The 16,513-nt window shown below is 47.6% G+C and overlaps 1 protein-coding gene and 1 long non-coding RNA gene across 4 annotated transcripts; both read left to right on the forward strand.

The window, feature by feature from the left end:
• The first annotated feature begins 3,535 nt into the window (after positions 1–3,535).
• On the forward strand, positions 3,536–16,237 carry LOC308469678 (uncharacterized protein). Of its 3 annotated transcripts, none has more exons than XM_080992481.1 (9): positions 3,536–3,944; positions 5,749–5,832; positions 7,589–7,783; positions 8,614–8,636; positions 8,739–8,851; positions 9,760–9,792; positions 11,552–11,643; positions 15,199–15,322; positions 15,532–16,237. In XM_080992481.1, the coding sequence occupies exons 1-9, from the start codon at positions 3,570–3,572 to the stop codon at positions 16,137–16,139; spliced, it is 1,647 nt and encodes a 548-aa protein (XP_080848607.1). In that variant the 5' UTR covers positions 3,536–3,569; the 3' UTR covers positions 16,140–16,237. The 3 variants fall into 3 exon arrangements, with proteins under 3 accessions (XP_080848607.1, XP_080848605.1, XP_080848606.1); XM_080992479.1 differs by having other exon boundaries at positions 3,537–3,944; positions 15,529–16,237; XM_080992480.1 differs by having other exon boundaries at positions 3,539–3,944; positions 11,555–11,643; positions 15,529–16,237.
• On the forward strand, positions 3,979–5,689 carry LOC308470265. The gene is made up of 2 exons (XR_013982318.1): positions 3,979–4,429; positions 4,498–5,689. It is a non-coding gene; the product is annotated as an uncharacterized lncRNA (long non-coding RNA).
• Positions 16,238–16,513: the final 276 nt, after the last annotated feature.

A 16,513-nucleotide genomic window follows, 5' to 3' on the forward strand; every position in this document is an offset into this window, starting at 1 on the left:
GATTCCCAATGGCCAAATCCCAACTATACGGCAACCCTAGCAATATACTCTGCCACTAAGGGCCCATCTGCACTCTACATTTAGAGCAGTACAATGTCACTTTAAAGAGTCATAACTTTCCCCAGGGAACTGTAGCGTGTGAAGGGTGCTGAGAGTCGTTAGGAGCCCTTCGCAGACCTACAATTCCCAGAGCGGATTAACAATCAGTCCCTCTTCCCAGGGAACTCTGGTTGGCAGGGGCTTCCCTGAATCCTGTAGCTGTCAGAGGAGGGAACAGAATAGTGGACTAGATGATATTAGATGTTTTTCTACTTTCCTGAGGGAGGGGGTGGAAAACCTCTAGCAACTCACCTGAAGATACTGGTATATATATTTTTTAACATCCCCAGAATGCATGATGGAGGCAAAACAAAGGTGCTTATTTACTACCACGAATAGGACCTAAAGCCAACAGGATAAAGAAAGCTTGGGCAAATCAGGAGAACTGGAGCCTAAAGTTTTTACACTTTCTCCCTGGCCCCTGATACTTAAAGACAGTATCAAAATTAATCCAGAGCCTCAGGTTACAAAAGGGAAGTTTTAAAAACTCGCTAATGGCTGATTCTTGAGGTTACCCTGAATTATTTTATGAAGAGCACAGAACAATAAGGAGGAAGACACCAGCCTTTCCTGCTTAGTTTGTCTTGCCTTTCAGCAGTTCTCTTTTGTTATTTAAGTAATCTCTACAGCCAGAAGATCTGGGGTCTTCAGACAGGCCAATGCATAGCCATTATGAGAAAGAGTACTTAACCCAGGAATGAGGCAGGTTTATCTCCAGCAGGGCAGTTAATGGAGGAATAATAGAACCACCACCACCAACAACAACAACAACTTGGCAACAACAACAACAACTTGGCCCTCAGGAGCTGAACTCCTGCAAAGAGTGAAAAACCTCCCTATCCAAACATTTCCAGCAAATTAGTTCTCTCCACATGTGGCTTGTCAGTGGAAGTGAATCAGGCTCCCAAATCTCTTTCTCCCTTACTCTATATTTTGTAGTCACCCACGATTATGAGATGAATCTGTAAATTGCCTTGAGTCCCGTCAGGGGCAAATATATAAAAATATTTGTTGTTGTTGTTACAATAGCTCCAGTGTGAAACTGCTGGGTTACAATTACGGTAATCAGGAAATTCTACTCTATTCCATCTGATAAAATGGACTCTGGGACCTGGGTTCAAATCCCTGCTCAGCCATGACCTTGGGCCAGCCAATCTCTCAGTCTCTAACCCTACCCCACCGGGTTGTTGTGAAGATAAAATGGAAAGGTGAGAACCATGTGCACTGCCTTGATCTCCTTGCAGGAGGGATATAAACATAGTAAATAAATAAATAGCCAATGGAAGTTTAAACTTGGTTCATCTTTAAAGCACCGCAAGATTCTTTGTCGGTTTTGCTCCAATTTTATTGTAATTGCAAATAAGTACCTTTGCCAATAGATGGCAGTATACATTTTTTCTTGGCACTTTGGTTGTCCAGTTCACAGGAATTGTCTGATAGTGCCTTCAAATTAAGGACCAATCAGTTTTTATTCTATAAATGGCCCGGGGAAGCAGCAGCCCTCTCTCCCATTGCTGCTTCTCTCACAACCCTTATTCAGAGGTTGCGTGTTTGCCACTTGTTTTGTTAAGCATTGTTAAAGGTAAAGGGACCTCTGACCGTTAGGTCTAGTCGCGGATGATTCTAGGGTTGTGCGCTCATCTCACTCTATAGTCCAAGGGAGCTGGCGTACAGCTTCCGGGTCATGTGGCCAGCATGACTAAGCCGCTTTTGGCAAACCAGAGCAGCGCACGGAAACGCCGTTTACCTTCCCGCCGGAGAACCTATTTATCTACTTGCACTTTGACATGCTTTTGAACTGCTAGGTTGGCAGGAGCTGGGACCGAGCAATGGGAGCTCATCCCATCGCGGGGATTTGAACTGCCAACCTTCTGATTGGCAAGCCCAAGAGGCTCAGTGGTTTAGACCAATAGAGTATTGTTATGATCTGCGAAAGCATCCCTTTCCCTCTCAAACTGTGGAACTCGCGTGCCCAGGAAGCAGCAACGGCCCCCCAACTTGGAAGGCTTTAAAAGGGGATTCATGGAGCGAAAGGCATCCATGGCTACTAGCCATGAAGGCTACGCTCTGCCTCTGGCATTGAGAGGCAGTAATGCTTCTATATTCCAGTTGCAGGAAAACACAGGAGGGGAGGGTGGTTTCCCACTGGTCGGCCACTGCAAGATCAGGATGCTGGCCAGGGCCAGATTTAGATTTCATGAGGCCCTAAGCTACTGAAGGTAATGGGGCCCTTTAAATGTCCAGCTGTCCTTTGTCAACAACAAATTGTCAAAAACAAATTGCCACTGTTTTTTTGTGTTGAATATATGCTATAGGGTAATTGATGGACCTAATAGGTATCTAAAGCCATTTGCACATAAGAAAATATGTATTTTATCAAAGTAATTGTTGAACTGCAATACAATTAAGAAGTATATTAATAGTACGTTTCCCAGTACGTTTCCGAGCACAATTCAAAGTGTTGGTGCTGACCTTTAAAGCCCTAAACGGCCTCGGTCCAGTATACCTGAAGGAGCGTCTCCACCTCCATCGTTCTACCCGGACACTGAGGTCCAGCACCGAGGGCCTTCTGGCGGTTCCCTCACTACGAGAAGCCAAGTTACAGGGAACCAGGCAGAGGGCCTTCTCGGTAGTGGCGCCCTCCCTGTGGAACGCCCTCCCACCAGATGTCAAAGAGAACAACAACTACCAGACTTTTAGAAGACATCTGAAGGCAGCCCTGTTTAGGGAAGCTTTTAATGTTTGATGTATCACTGTATTTTAATATTCTTTTGGAAGCCGCCCAGAGTGGCTGGGGAAACCCAGCCAGATGGGCGGGGTATAAATAATAAATTATTATTATTATTATTATTATTATTATTATTATTATTATAGTGAAATAATGATTAAGCTCTAACTTAAAATTATTCTTTATTCATAACAAACCTTAATAATGCAAACACATTGGCATTTGGCAAGAACAAAAGTTCCTTGAGAAACACAGTTTACAAAGACTGGTCTCTAGAAACTTGCTATAACATGAAATAATAGAGGTAAATATAGGATGCAAACTACTAATAATTATAAATAGCTTTATTAATATGAACTCAAGTGTTTTAACCTGTACAATGCAATTGTGGGATTTTCTTTTTGTTTTGTTATCTTATATTTTGTACATCCAGGTTTTTTTCCCTTTAAATTTTTTGGGGGGCCCCGACCTAAGCTATAGCTTGTTTAGCTTATACGTAAATCCGGCACTGACTGGCCTTGGCTGGGCCATTGGCCTGATCCAGCCGCATGCTTCCCAAATTCCAAAGCGCACTAAGCGATCGCAAAGCTCGGACGTGGGGGAAAACTCAGCGGCGGCGGTGCCTGCCACGCCCCCTTAAGCACCTCCACCCGAAAGGGCGGGGCTAACAGGAGGCCCCGCCCACCTCCCCAAATCCCACCCTGTTTCCCAGGGATCCTTTTGTGCTTTCCAAACTGCGGCCATGTCCGATCTGGGAGGCCTTCGGGGCGCGCTCTCTTGCCCCGTGTGCCTGGACCTTTTCCGGGACCCGGTGATGGTGTCCGGCTGCGGCCACAACCTGTGCCGGGCCTGCGTGAGCCGCTGCTGGGGGCAGCTGGAGAGGAGCCTGCGCTGCCCGCTCTGCCGGCAGCTGCTCCCGCTGCATCGCCTGCTGCAGCCCTGCCCGCTTTTGGGCAGCCTGGCGGAGCGCCTCCGGAGCCCCCGCCGCGGCCCCCCTCTGCCGCCTCTGGAGGGAGAGAGACCCCCCGCTTGCGTGGACGGAGGATCGTCGTCCAGCATTGCGCCTGGTTCGGCCTCGATCGTGGGAACGGCGGCGGGGGTGTTTGGGGGAATGTCTGTGAGCAGGAAAGATACTCCGGGATGGGGTGGGTGGAAGCTGCGTGGCGGGGTTTAAGAAACCTCGGTGGTCCTGCGGGGCGGGGGGGGGGGCGGTTGTGGGGGTTGAGGTCTGCCTCTTGCTTCCAGCCTTTGGACCCTAGCTGTCAACTTTTCCCTTTTCTTGCGAGGAATCCTATTCGGAATAAGGAAATTCCCCTTTAAAAAAGGGGAAAGTTGACAGCTGTGCTTTGGACGTGTCTGTGTTGAAGCTGGGAAGCGGCTGCAGTCGCCAGGATCTCAAAAGCTTCCAGCTGTCGTTGAAAAGAAACAGAAAAAGCACGCGTCTAGATGTCTATAATGGTATTTGTTTCTTTGGGGGGGGGGTATCCGGGTCACTTGGCAATGAAGTGTCCTGAGCCATAAAACAAAAGAACAATGGCTTTGCTCTGTCTCCCGCTGTCAGAGGCAGTATACTGGGAATTGCAAGCGGGAAGAACGGCTGCTGTTCTCCCCAGGTCTGTTTGCTGGCTTCCAAGAGGCTTGGCCCCTGTGAGGGCAGACTCCTGGACCAGATAAGCCAGGCATAGGCAAACGCGGCCCTCCAGATGTTTTGGGACTACAACTCCCATCATCCCTAGCTAACAGTGGTCAGGGATGATGGGAATTGTAGTCCCAAAACATCTGGTGGGCCGAGTTTGCCTATGCCTGAGATAAGCTCTTGGCCTCAACCTGCCAGGGTTTTCAAAATTCTGTTTTGGCTCTGATTTTTGCTGAAAAACTGGGCAGCATTTTAAGCCAGCAGCAATATTGTCATTATGTGTTGTTTTTTAAAAAATAAAATGCAAAGACATTATTGGGTTAAGGGAACAAATAACCTTGCCTTGCTGGTATCCATCACTGTGATCAGAGTCTATACATAAGCAAATGTCTGGAGGAGCTTTGGGTGATTGATGCTTTTACCTGCCATGGGGAACTCCTTCTTCACAACATCCTGGGCTTCCCCTACCTATTGCTTATTAAGATGCCTCTGAGCTGTAAGCTGCAGCCTGATCCACACAAGCCTTGGCTAATGCTAACCTTACATGTCTGGTCAGATGTAAATTGTTTTGCTTTCAATAGGGATTCCTTTCAGATAAGTGTGCCTAGCAAGGGAGCTGAACTGTGGCTCTCCAGGTGTTATTGGACTCCAACTTCCATCATCGCCGACCCTTGGCTATGCTAGCTGGGGCTGATGGGAGTTGAAGTCCGACAATGTCTGGAGGACTACTGGTTCTTCATCTCTGGTTTATAGTGTTGCAGCCAGAATGGTGGTCCCCTGAGCAGTGGCAAACAGGTCCAAGGATCACCACAAACTGCTGGAATTTATTTAAAAATCATGCCCTGCTTTTCATGTGCCTGTCAAAGCAGCTTACAAATAATTAAATAAGCAAAACATGCAATGTGCAAAATTTAAAGCATCAGAGAATTAGAATAGAATTCATGGTCTTGGCCTGTAAAGCGAGATGAGCGTCGCAACCCCAGAGTCGTTCGCGACTGGACTTAACAGTCAGGGATCCCTTTACCTTGACATTGAAGGAACAATTTCTCATTGACATGGGAACCACTCATCAGGCTCCCGCAGATGATCTATGAAACGTCTTATAGCCAGGGTTGCTACGTGACCAGAGAAATAAAACCGCCTAGCCTGCTCCTCCGCTGATAACAGCACCCTGAACATTCGAAATCAGCAGAGATTTGCTGAAGACGTGAGAGCACGGCGTGGTGTTGAGAGTTGGCAGCGCGTTGTGCAGCTGTTCACAAAAATAACCACATCTGTCTTTCAGGGTAAGCTGGTGGTGGACCAGTCTGGTCTGAAACTGGAGAGGGAAGGCAGCACCATTGAAGAGAAGCAGAGAGAGGAGCTGCTGGTAGGTATTTCAAATGAGATTTGCAAGTAGGATAGCCAGAGGCAAAAACGTCACTTGCACGACAAATTTCCTCTTCTGTACAGCAATTAACGGTGCGGAAGGCACAACCGCTTTTGCATTTGGCCACCCTTGGTGAATTCTATACAGTCACACCTCGGGTTACAGATGCTTCAGGTTGTGTTTTTTTGGGTTACGGTCCGCCAAAACCCGGAAGAACCGGAACAGGGTTTCGGCGGTCGCACATGTGCAGAAGCGCTAAATTGCACTTTGCGCATGCACAGAAGCATAGACTCATAGAATCATAGAGTTGGAAGAGACCACAAGGGCCATCGAGTCCAACCCCCTGCCAAGCAGGAAACACCATCAGAGCACTCCTGACATATGGTTGAAGCACCGAATTGCAACCGGCGCATGCGCAGACGCGCTGCTGCAAGTTGCGAACGCTGCTGGTTGCAAACATGCACAGATCACGTTCGCAACCCGAGTGTTCACTGTATACACACACACACACACACACACACACACACACACACCAGTGTTCTTTCAAGGAACTCAGGGAAGTGTGCAATTCCCCTCCATCTCTTGCCCACCTCACAACAACCCTGTGAGGTAGGTTAGGCTGAGAGATGGAGACTGGCTCAAGGTCTCCCAATGAACTCCGTGGCTCTGAGAGGGCGTTTGGACCTGTCTTTGTCCTGATGCTCTAACTCAGAGACAGGGAGCCTGGGGCTCTGGGTGTTCATCGTTAGGAGCTGGAGCCGGGAGTGGGTCAGCAATAAATGAACAGTAGTGAGGACACGGGTGGCGCTGTGGGTTAAACCACAGAGCCTAGGACGTGCCGATCAGAAGGTCGGCAGTTCGAATCCCCGTGAAGGGGTGAGCTCCGGTTGCTCGGTCCCTGCTCCTGCCAACCTAGCAGTTCGAAAGCACATCAAAGTGCAAGTAGATAAATAGGTACCGCTCCAGCGGGAAGGTAAATGGCATTTCCATGCGCTGCTCTGGTTCGCCAGAAGCAGCTTGGTCATGCTGGCCACATGACCCGGAAGCTGTACGCCGGCTCACTCGGCCAATGAAGCAAGATGAGCGCCGCAACCCCAGAGTCGGCCACGACTGGACCTAATGGTCAGGGGTCCCTTTACCTTTACCTTTAGTGTCAGTGGAGTCAACCCTTTATTCAAAGAAACCAAAACAGCACAGGCCTAGCAGCAACTCTTCCCAGTAGACCTTTCCTGAATGAGTTGCGAGGTTCTGATTCTGAACTGCTGTCTGCCACAGCCTCTTCTTGCTCACTGAATCCTGTTGCCCCTTCAGCTTCTGACACCACCATCTCCCGGTTTGCTCCCTCTTCGCCCCCATTGTCACCACTCCCCTGGCTCTTAGTCTTCTTCCCCTGGGGGTTCCCCGGCAGGTGCCTCTCACCACTCTTCTGTATCCAGCCAGTCCATCACAGCTCCCCACACCATCTCTGACCATTGGCCATGCTGGCTGCATCCAGTAGATCTTTCCTGTTCCACCTGAACAGCTCCCGGTTCCCCATCTCTGCTGGCTGTTGCATGTTGCAGGTAGAAATTTAGCCTGGGGAGTTTCCCCGCAGTTTAACTGTGGGTTAGGAGGAGCCTTGCCTACTGAATTCTTGCTTGCCAGGCAGCTGTTGAAAGGCCTGAGAGCTGCGCCGGGGAATGCTGCCTTGGCGATTCTTCCAGGAACTCTCCTTTGCCACACGCTCGATTTGTTTTGCTTGATCCTGTCTCTGCAGAAGCAGGCGGAAGTGGAAGGACAGCAGCTTACCCAGCAATGGAAGGAGCTGCGTGGCTTTTTGGAGGAGCAGGAGAGGCATTTGCGGAACCATTGGGAAGAACTCAAGAGAGACATCGCCCAGGGAACCCCCAAAACGCTCAGTGAGGATCCTCTGCAGCAGGAACCATACAGGGAGCGCGGCCAAGTGTCGCCTGTAAGTTCTGCAACAGGGCTGGGGAACCCGGGGCTAAAGCGCCAACCAGGTGCTTTTTCCTGGTTGAAACATGCTGGTGATTTAAATAATAATACTATAATTGTGTTTGTGTTTTATAACGTCTGAATGTAGCATGGGTGCCTCATTCAATTCGGAAGCTGGTTCCTACTTTTAGTAGAGCTGTTGTACTTTTAACAGTGGCCCAGTGATTGCCATTTTTGGTAACGGTCCATATTTGTGGCTTTGCAGTAATAATAATCATAGTAGTAGTAGTAGTAGTAATAATAAATTTTTATATCCCAGACACTCTGGGCAGCTCCCAACAGATGATGATGATGATTAATAAAGCCATCAAACATTAAAAACTTCCCTAAACAGGGCTACCTTCAGATGTTTTCTAAAAGTCAGATAGTTGTTTGTTTCCTTGACATCTAATGGGAGGGTGTTCCACAGGGTGGGTGCCACTACCAAGAAGGCCCTCTGCCTGGTTCCCTGTAACTGTGCTTCTCATAGTGAGGGAACTGCCAGAAGGCCCTCAGAGCTGGACCTCAGTGTCCGGGCTGAACGATGGAGGTGTAGACGCTCCTTCAGGTATACTGAACCGAGGCCGTTTAGGGGTTTAGTTCAGTTCCAGCTGAAAAAAGCCCTGTCAGCAGCACCAACACTTTGAATTGTGCTCGGAAACGTACTGGGAGCCAATGTAGTTCTTTCAGGACTGGTCTTATATGGCCTCGGCAGCCACTCCCAGTCACCAGTCTAGCTGCCGCATTCTGGTAGGTATGCTTCCCTGACTCACGTGCGCATAAACCTCTTTTTATCTTTCCTTTTAGGGTGTTGGAAGAACAAGGAGCAGGTAAATATTGGCCCCTTCCCTCTGCATCTCTGCTGGGTTTGTAACAAGCAGAGAAATGGAAGTTGGGTTTTGGGATCATCTCTCATCTTCCTCACCTTTCAGCATGGAAGATGGCATGTTGAAGACAGACCTCACTGTAGCAGGGCTAAAGCAGAGACTCAGCAACTTCTCCAGGAAACGGGCCATCCTGCAGGAGGCGCTGCTGCGATTCAAAGGTAAACAGGAGTCTTGCTACAGCACTGCCTCATGGGACTTGTGTTATTTGCAAGATACCAGTAGCCGTGTGGGTGGGGTTGATTTTTGTGGCTTTTTGAGTCTGCCAGCATGGTGCTCTTTAGATGTTGTTGGGCTACAACTCTCCTCATCTCTAATATTCCAAATGTTAAAAAAACACACGAAAAACCTAGTTTGCTGGGCAGCTTGAGGGTTATTTTCTGAAAAGCTCTGCTGGGAGCGTTGCGTTATGAGCTGATATGGTTTGCCCACCATGCTAAGCCACAGATCACTTGTTTCTCCAAAGTTAGGTTTGTCTCCAGCTGCTTTCGCCTCGTTTCTTTGTGGTTTGGTGAGCGCCAGCAGCTGGTGTGGTGAATCAAACCATGGTTAAGGGACTGTGCTGGGTTTATACATAACACCAAGCTTTACAAACTTACAAACTTGGCTTTGTCTTTACTAACAGCAAACCTTTGTTTCAGACTGGTTTGTTGACAGTAAACAAACCATAGCTAGGGCTGGGTTCATACATATCGCTAAGCCATGGTTCATGTAACCATGGTTTAATAAAATATGGTTTAGTATTGTGTGTGAACCAGGCAGACCGACTTCTGAACAAACACATGAGATTGTGCTGCTGAATTCACATCCCAGCCCTTGGTTCCATTCTTGACTCCTCTTACAGAAAGATCCAATCTCAGTTGCCTAGATCAGCAGACCACAAGGATTGTTTTGTCTCGTAAATTATAGCAATCATTTACCACCCCATCTATTGTGAGAGTTTAATTCTCCTCCCTCCTTGACTATGCATCTCTCTCCCCCCCCCCGAAGTAAGTCCTTACTGAGCTCAATGGGGCTTTCTCTCAAGGAAGCGAGTTTCGATTACAACCTTATTTTTTTCTTCCTCCAGAGAATCTCTGCGTGGAAGTAGATGGAGACATAGGTATGTGACAATGGCTGTCTCTGGGGCATTAGATGACATGAAAGAACACTGCTGAATGAAGAGGTTGATCTTGCTGTACAGTGGTACCTCGGGTTACATACGCTTCAGGTTACATATGCTTCAGGTTACAGACTCCACTAACCCAGAAATATTACCTCGGGTTAAGAACTTTGCTTCAGGATGAGAACAGAAATCATGCTCCGGTGGCGCAGCGGCAGCAGGAGGCCCCATTAGCTAAAGTGGTGCTTCAGGTTAAGAACAGTTTCAGGTTAAGAACAGACTTCCAGAACGAATTAAATACTTAACCCGAGGTACCACTGTACATAATATATTTTCCAATTTGATCTGTGTTGCTCCTTTACGCCTTTGAAATGGCAACTGCTGAATCCCTGACTTTTGCTTGTCTTAAATTCTGCATGCTCTGAAGGGACAAAATACAGTGGTACCTCGGGTTACATACGCTTCAGGTTACAGACTCTGCTAACCCAGAAAAAGTGCTTCAGGTTAAGAACTTTGCTTCAGGATGAGAACAGAAATTGTGCTCCGGTGGCAGGGCGGCAGCAGGAGGCCCCATTAGCTAAAGTGGTGCTCCAGGTTAAGAACAGTTTCAGGTTAAGTTCGGACCTCCGGAACGAATTAAATACTTAACCTAAGGTACCACTGTAATGGAAATGCAGGGGAGATAGGTGTATGTACAGTGGTACCTCTGGTTGCGAACGGGATCCGTTCCAGAGCCTCGTTCGCAACATGAGCAGAACGCAACCCGCATCTGCGTGGGTCACGATTCGCCACTTCTGTGCATGCGCGTGACGTCAATTTGAGCGTCTGCGCATGCACGAGCAGCGAAACCCGGAAGTAACCCTTTTCGGTACTTCCGGGTCGCCGCGGGACGCAACCTGAAAAGACGTAACCTGAACTGAACGTAACAAGAGGTATGACTATACTAGAGGCGCAAAAGGATATGTGCTTTTAAAATAGTGATATTCTGAGTGCGCACGCCAACCTCTTTTTCTGTCTTCAAGGGGGATATATATAGGTTAGATCTTTCTCTCCCCACTGTAGTATAGAAGGGTGGGTGGTCCACATCTTCGTTTTGGATGCTTACCCCTATTCCTGTTCCGCTGTTGTGTGTATGTTTATATAATTTGTGGAAGGCGTTTTGCACTGTACAGTGGTACCTCAGGTTACATACGCTTCAGGTTACAGACTCCGCTAACCCAGAAATATTACCTCAGGTTAAGAACTTTGCTTCAGGATAAGAACAGAAATCGGGCTCTGGCGGTGCGGCAGCAGGAGGAGGCCCCGTTAGCTAAAGTGCTGCTTCAGGTTAAGAACAGTTTCAGGTTAAGAACGGACCTCTGGAACAAATTAAGTACTTAACCTGAGGCACCACTGTATTCTGCTTTCTCTCCTCTTTTCCCCACCCCCACTATGAAAGCAGGCGGGGGAGGGGCAGGAAGGTTGAGCTGGCATTTGAACTTGAAATGTAAAAAATGGTGTCCCAGATATGTGTCCCAAATTTCATTCCCACCCATTGATGTTCAGGGGAGCTGAGGAATTGCAAGCAAACAGAATTCCCAGTGGAATATTCCAAGCAAAGGCTTGTCTTCACTTGGCTAGCCATGTTGCTTCCTCTTCCTAGGCCTCTGGGCTGAATAAAATGCCTGCCCCATGTCTATAGAGTTAGAGCCCAAGAATGATTACGATTTATTTCTTCTCCTATGGACCAGATTCTCACACTTTACGCTTCTTGCTCAAGCAGGCTACAGAACAACACCCTCACTTCAGTCCGTGCCGATCCACCCACCCCAGGAAAACAGAAGCAAAAAATCTGCAGCGGACATGATCCAGGTATCTGGTTTTTGGAGAGCAGCAAGCATTAGGAACCTGGGAAGTCGGATCCCTTGGTCCATCTAGATTAGTCTTGTCAACACTGGCTGGCAGCAACTCCCCAGCCCCGCATGAAGATGAACCTAGGATTGAACCTAGGACCTTGACCATACAAACCAGATCCTCTACCACTGAGCTAAGACCCTTCCTTATTAAATGTTGCTTAACCTTTCTCTCTGTTTCCAAAGTTCAGAGGTGAGTGTGGATCCTTATACAGTGGTACCTTGGTTCTCAAACGCCTTGGTACTCAAGAAACTTGGAACCCAAACACTGCAAACCCGGAAGTAGGTGTTCCAGTTTGCGAACCTTTTTCGGAAGCCGAACGTGCTCCGTTTTGAGTGTTACGCTTCCGATTTGAGTGCCACACTTCCATTTTGAGAGTTACACTGAGGTCTGTCTGTTTTTGCTATTTATTTTGCATTTTTGTTCTTGTGGCTCTTATTTTTTTGTGATTGTGTGGAACCCAGTTCAGCTACTGATTGATTGATTGTGTGACTGCAGTACATTGTTTATTGCTTTCATTTTATGGATCAGTGGCCTTGTTAGATAGTAAGATTCATGGTTAAATTGCTGTTTTTAAAAGTCTGGAATGGATTAATCCATTTTGCATTACTTTCTATGGGAAAGCACGCCTTGGTTTTGGAACGCTTTGGTTTTGGAATGGACCTCCGGAATTGATTAAGTTTGAGAACCAAGGTACCACTGTATAGGAAAAAAAACAGCATCATCCACACAAGTAGGGATGTATCTGCAGGTTAAGGAGAACCCCAAGGTTGGCAGAAGTACAACAAAAGATCTGTAAAAGGAGAGAGCTTCACAAAACCATTGAGAAGGAAGTGTTCTCAGTGAACACAGAATGCATCATCAACATTATTATTATTATTATTATTATGATTATGATTATTATTATTATTCCACCCATCTGGCTGTTTTGCCCCAGCCATTCCAGGCAGCTCCCAACAAATTAATACACAGTAAAACATCAAACATTTAAAAAATCCCTATACAGTACAGGGCTGCCTTCAGATGTCTTCTAAAAGTCGGATAGTTGTTTTTTTCCTTGACATCAGATCGGAGGGTGTTCCACAGGGCGGGCGCCACTACCGAGAAGGCCCTGACTTCTGATGGGGAAACTGAAAACCACGGGGAATGGAATGGAGTATCGCTAGAACTTGTGGACATCCAATGATTGTTGGAGGAGTCAGGATAAATTAAAGAAAGTACTTCTTCATGCATCGCATACTGAAACTGTGGAACTCAATGCTCCAGGAGGCAGTGATGGCCCCCACTTGGATGGCTTTGAAAGAGGATTGGAGAAAATCATGGAGGAGAGTGCTCTCGATGGCTTCTAACCCTGATGGCTATGCTCTGCCTCTTTGGTCAGAGGCATCAATGCTTCTGAATTGCTGGAAACCACAGGAAGGAAGAGGGCTCTTGTGTTCAAATCCTGATTTTTTTTTTAAAACATAATTTTTATTGAATTTTTTCATGTTTCATTTAGTTCAATACACATATTCACAACTTATATTATTTGCTCAAAATGAGAGACTTCCTTCTATCTCTCTTTCTGACATCCCTATAATCTATAGCATATTTTTCACATTCCCGTAATCATTTCTTTATCCTATAATCACCTTGAAATATCACATTCTTGTTTACAAATCAACATCTTAATTTCACATTACAAAACATTTCAAGTTAGTGCGACAAACGTTTTTAAATGAGTACAATTTTCTTTCAGGGAATTAATAAATTTGCTCCAGTCCTTTTGATATCTTTCTTCGGGCCGATTCCTAATTCTCTCCGTCAGCTTCGCCAACTCCACAAATTTTACCATTTTTATTCTCCAGTCTTCCAATGTAGGGAGTTCTTGCTGCTTCCACCTTTGAGCCAGGAGGATTCTCGCTGCCGTTGTGGCGTACATAAATAAATTTACATCTTTTTTATAAATTTCTTCATCAATTAGCCCTAATAGGAATGCCTCTGGTTTTTTACAGAAGTTATATTTTAGTATCTTTTTTAATTCATTGTAGATAATATCCCAAAAAGCCTTAACCTTAGCACAGGACCACCACATATGTAGGAAGTTCCCTTCCTTCACCTTACATTTCCAACATAATTTGTCCTGGCACCTATACATTTTGGGCAGCTTAGGGTGATGTACCAACGGTAGTGTTCGAATCCTGCTTGCTGGTTTGCCACAGGCATGTGGGCAGCCGCTGTAGGAATAGGATTCTGGACTAAATAATAATACCTTTATTGTCATTGTACAACCTGTGTACAATGAAATTAAACGAGCCCCCTGCCCACTCAATCTCTTATCAAACAACACACCACCTCGCAAGTCAGTTTCACTACGTTTTTCATTCAACAGCCTAACAGCCCACGGATAGAAGCCATTTTTTAGCCTGTTGGTACGGCTGGTTATACTTCTATATCTCCTGCCCGAGGGTAGAAGATTAAAGAGGTGATGGCCAGGGTGTGAGTCATCCCTAAGAATTTTTCTCGCTCTCCTAAGGCAACAATCCTTTCGATGTCATCTAGCGGACTCAAGGGACAGCCCATGATATCATGTGCTGTATTCACCACCCTCTGTAGAGACTTTCTGTCCGTGGCTCTCAGGCCAGCATACCACACTGTGATACAATATGAAAGGACACTTTTCTATTGTGGACCAGTAGAAGGAGCTCATCAGTTGTTGTATCTACGGGACCGCCTCTCCTGGTATGCCCCGCCGAGGACCATAAGGTCTGTGAATAACCATAGTTTAGAGGTCCCGGGCCCTAAGGAAGTCAGACTATCCTCCACCAGGGCCAGGGCCTTTCAGTAATGGCTCCGACCTGGTGGAATGCTCTGTCCCATGAGACTAGGGCCCTGCGGGATTTAACCCCCTTCCGTCAGGCCTGTAAGACAGAGCTATTCCGCCTGGCCTTTAATTTGAATTCAGCCTGATCTTTTATTTCCCTTCTCTTCCTTCCCCCTCCCCTTTTATGAAGATCACCCACTCTGAGACCCCACAGCTAATTCTCCCCTGGTCTCCTTGCTGGCCCAAGTAGGACCAATTCAGCCAGCTAGCCATGGGGATTATCTAATTGATTTTTGATTTTTATTGTTATTCATGTTTTTATACTGTATTTTATGCTGCTTTTATAATTAAGTGTTTTAAATTTGTTGTTAGCCGCCCTGAGCCTGGTTTTTGAACCGGGAAGGGCGGGTTATAAATAAAAATTTATTATTATTATTGTTTAACATTCCTTCTCAAGACCCTGAGGAAATGGAGTCTCCTTTGGGCCTTTCTGACCACCTGAGTTACGTTGATTTTCCAAGTGGGGTCCTCACTGAGGTAAACTCCCAGGAATTTAAAGGAGCTATGAGACTGATTCCGCAGAGTTCTTATGTTCTTAAAGCAGGGTCAGTGGGGGACAGCGTCAAGGGCCAAATAAAGAGATTTGGGGGCCACGGTTGCGCCCCCCCAGGCCAGTCTGAAATTTCCCATCCCTGTTCTTGGTGTTTCAGGAGTTGACAGCCTGCAAGAGAACTGCAGTACATTCAGAGGAGTTGCCGGTGGACTCGCCCCTCACAACTGCTGCCATCGCCAGGACCATCAAGGAAGAGGAAGAGGAAGCTGGCATCCCTTCAGGTAGGAGCCCCAGACCCCACTTGTTTCACTGAGGTGGGGTTTGGGTACTCCAACTCCCATCAGCATCAGGGCCAGTGACCCGGGATGATGGGAGTTTGAGTCCAGCAACAATTAGGGAACACATTGTTTGGTACAATTTGATGGTTATCCAAGTTCATTTTTCTCCTTGTTCATCCCCTGGCTTCCTTGTGCACTTTTCATTCCAGCAGGCGTTATGCTGTTGGGCGGAATCAAGGAAGAGAACCCGCAGCAGAACGGCCACGAGCCGGCGGAACTCCCCGCCACAAGACCGCTGCGCTCAGAATGCAGCGCTCCCCAGAGTCGTGAGTGGGTGGGTACAGGCCAAGCCGCCTTTGCGACAGGAAGGCGGCAAGGAACTAATCCGGCGACGGGCGCGGGCCAGCCTGCGTGGCCCAAGGGAGGCCGCGCGAAGGCAGCCGCCCAGAAGAGGAAAGAGAAGTGCTTCCCGTGCCCCGAATGCGGAAAGACCTTCCGGCAGTTTGGGGTCCTGATCACCCACCACCGGCTGCACACGGGCGAGAAGCCCTACAGCTGCACGTACTGCGCCAAGCGCTTCAGCGATTACTCCAACCTGATCGCGCACCAGAGGACCCACACCGGGGAGAAGCCCTACCGGTGCGCCGACTGCGGGAAAAGCTTCACCCGCAGCACCACCCTCACCATTCACCAGAGGGGCCACACGCGGGAGAAGCCCTATCCCTGCCCCCAGTGCGGAAAGCGCTTCAGCCGGTCCTCGAACCTCACCATCCACCAGAGGACTCATGCAGGGGCGATGGGGAAGAAGCCACGGACTTGAGATAAGGGGCGGGGCGGGGCGAATGCTGACCGTTGCCTCGATCCAGTAGAGCTCGGGGGATTTTGAAAAAATCAATAAAATGGGTCAAATGTTGAAAACAGCGCTGGTCTTCTGTGCCAGGAGATATCAGGCACTCATTCATGATCCATTGCTTGTCCTTATTAAATACCGTATTTTTTGCTCTATAAGACTCACTTTTTCCCTCCCAAAAAGTAAGGGGAAATGTGTGTGCGTCTTATGGAGCAAATGCAGGCTGCGCAGCTATCACAGAAGCCAGAACAGCAAGAGGGGGTTGCTGCTTTCACTGCGCAGCAATCCCTCTTGCTGTTCTGGCTTCTGAGATTCAGAATATTTTTTTTCTTGTTTTCCTCCTC

The sequence above is a fragment of the Podarcis pityusensis genome (assembly GCF_964106645.2).
Source record: "Podarcis pityusensis genome assembly, chromosome: 2".
Classification (NCBI taxonomy): domain Eukaryota; kingdom Metazoa; phylum Chordata; class Lepidosauria; order Squamata; family Lacertidae; genus Podarcis; species Podarcis pityusensis.

What these genes read in the sequence shown, in the direction of transcription:
- LOC308469678 (XM_080992479.1), top strand. Translation starts at nt 3,570, where the DNA reads ATGTCCGATCTGGGAGGCCTTCGGGGCGCGCTCTCTTGCCCCGTGTGC. An exon ending in GTTGGAAGAACAAGGAGCAG is followed by an intron (nt 8,637 to 8,738) that starts GTAAATATTGGC and finishes CTCACCTTTCAG; the next exon opens with CATGGAAGATGGCATGTTGA. An exon ending in CTGCAGCGGACATGATCCAG is followed by an intron (nt 11,644 to 15,198) that starts GTATCTGGTTTT and finishes TTGGTGTTTCAG; the next exon opens with GAGTTGACAGCCTGCAAGAG.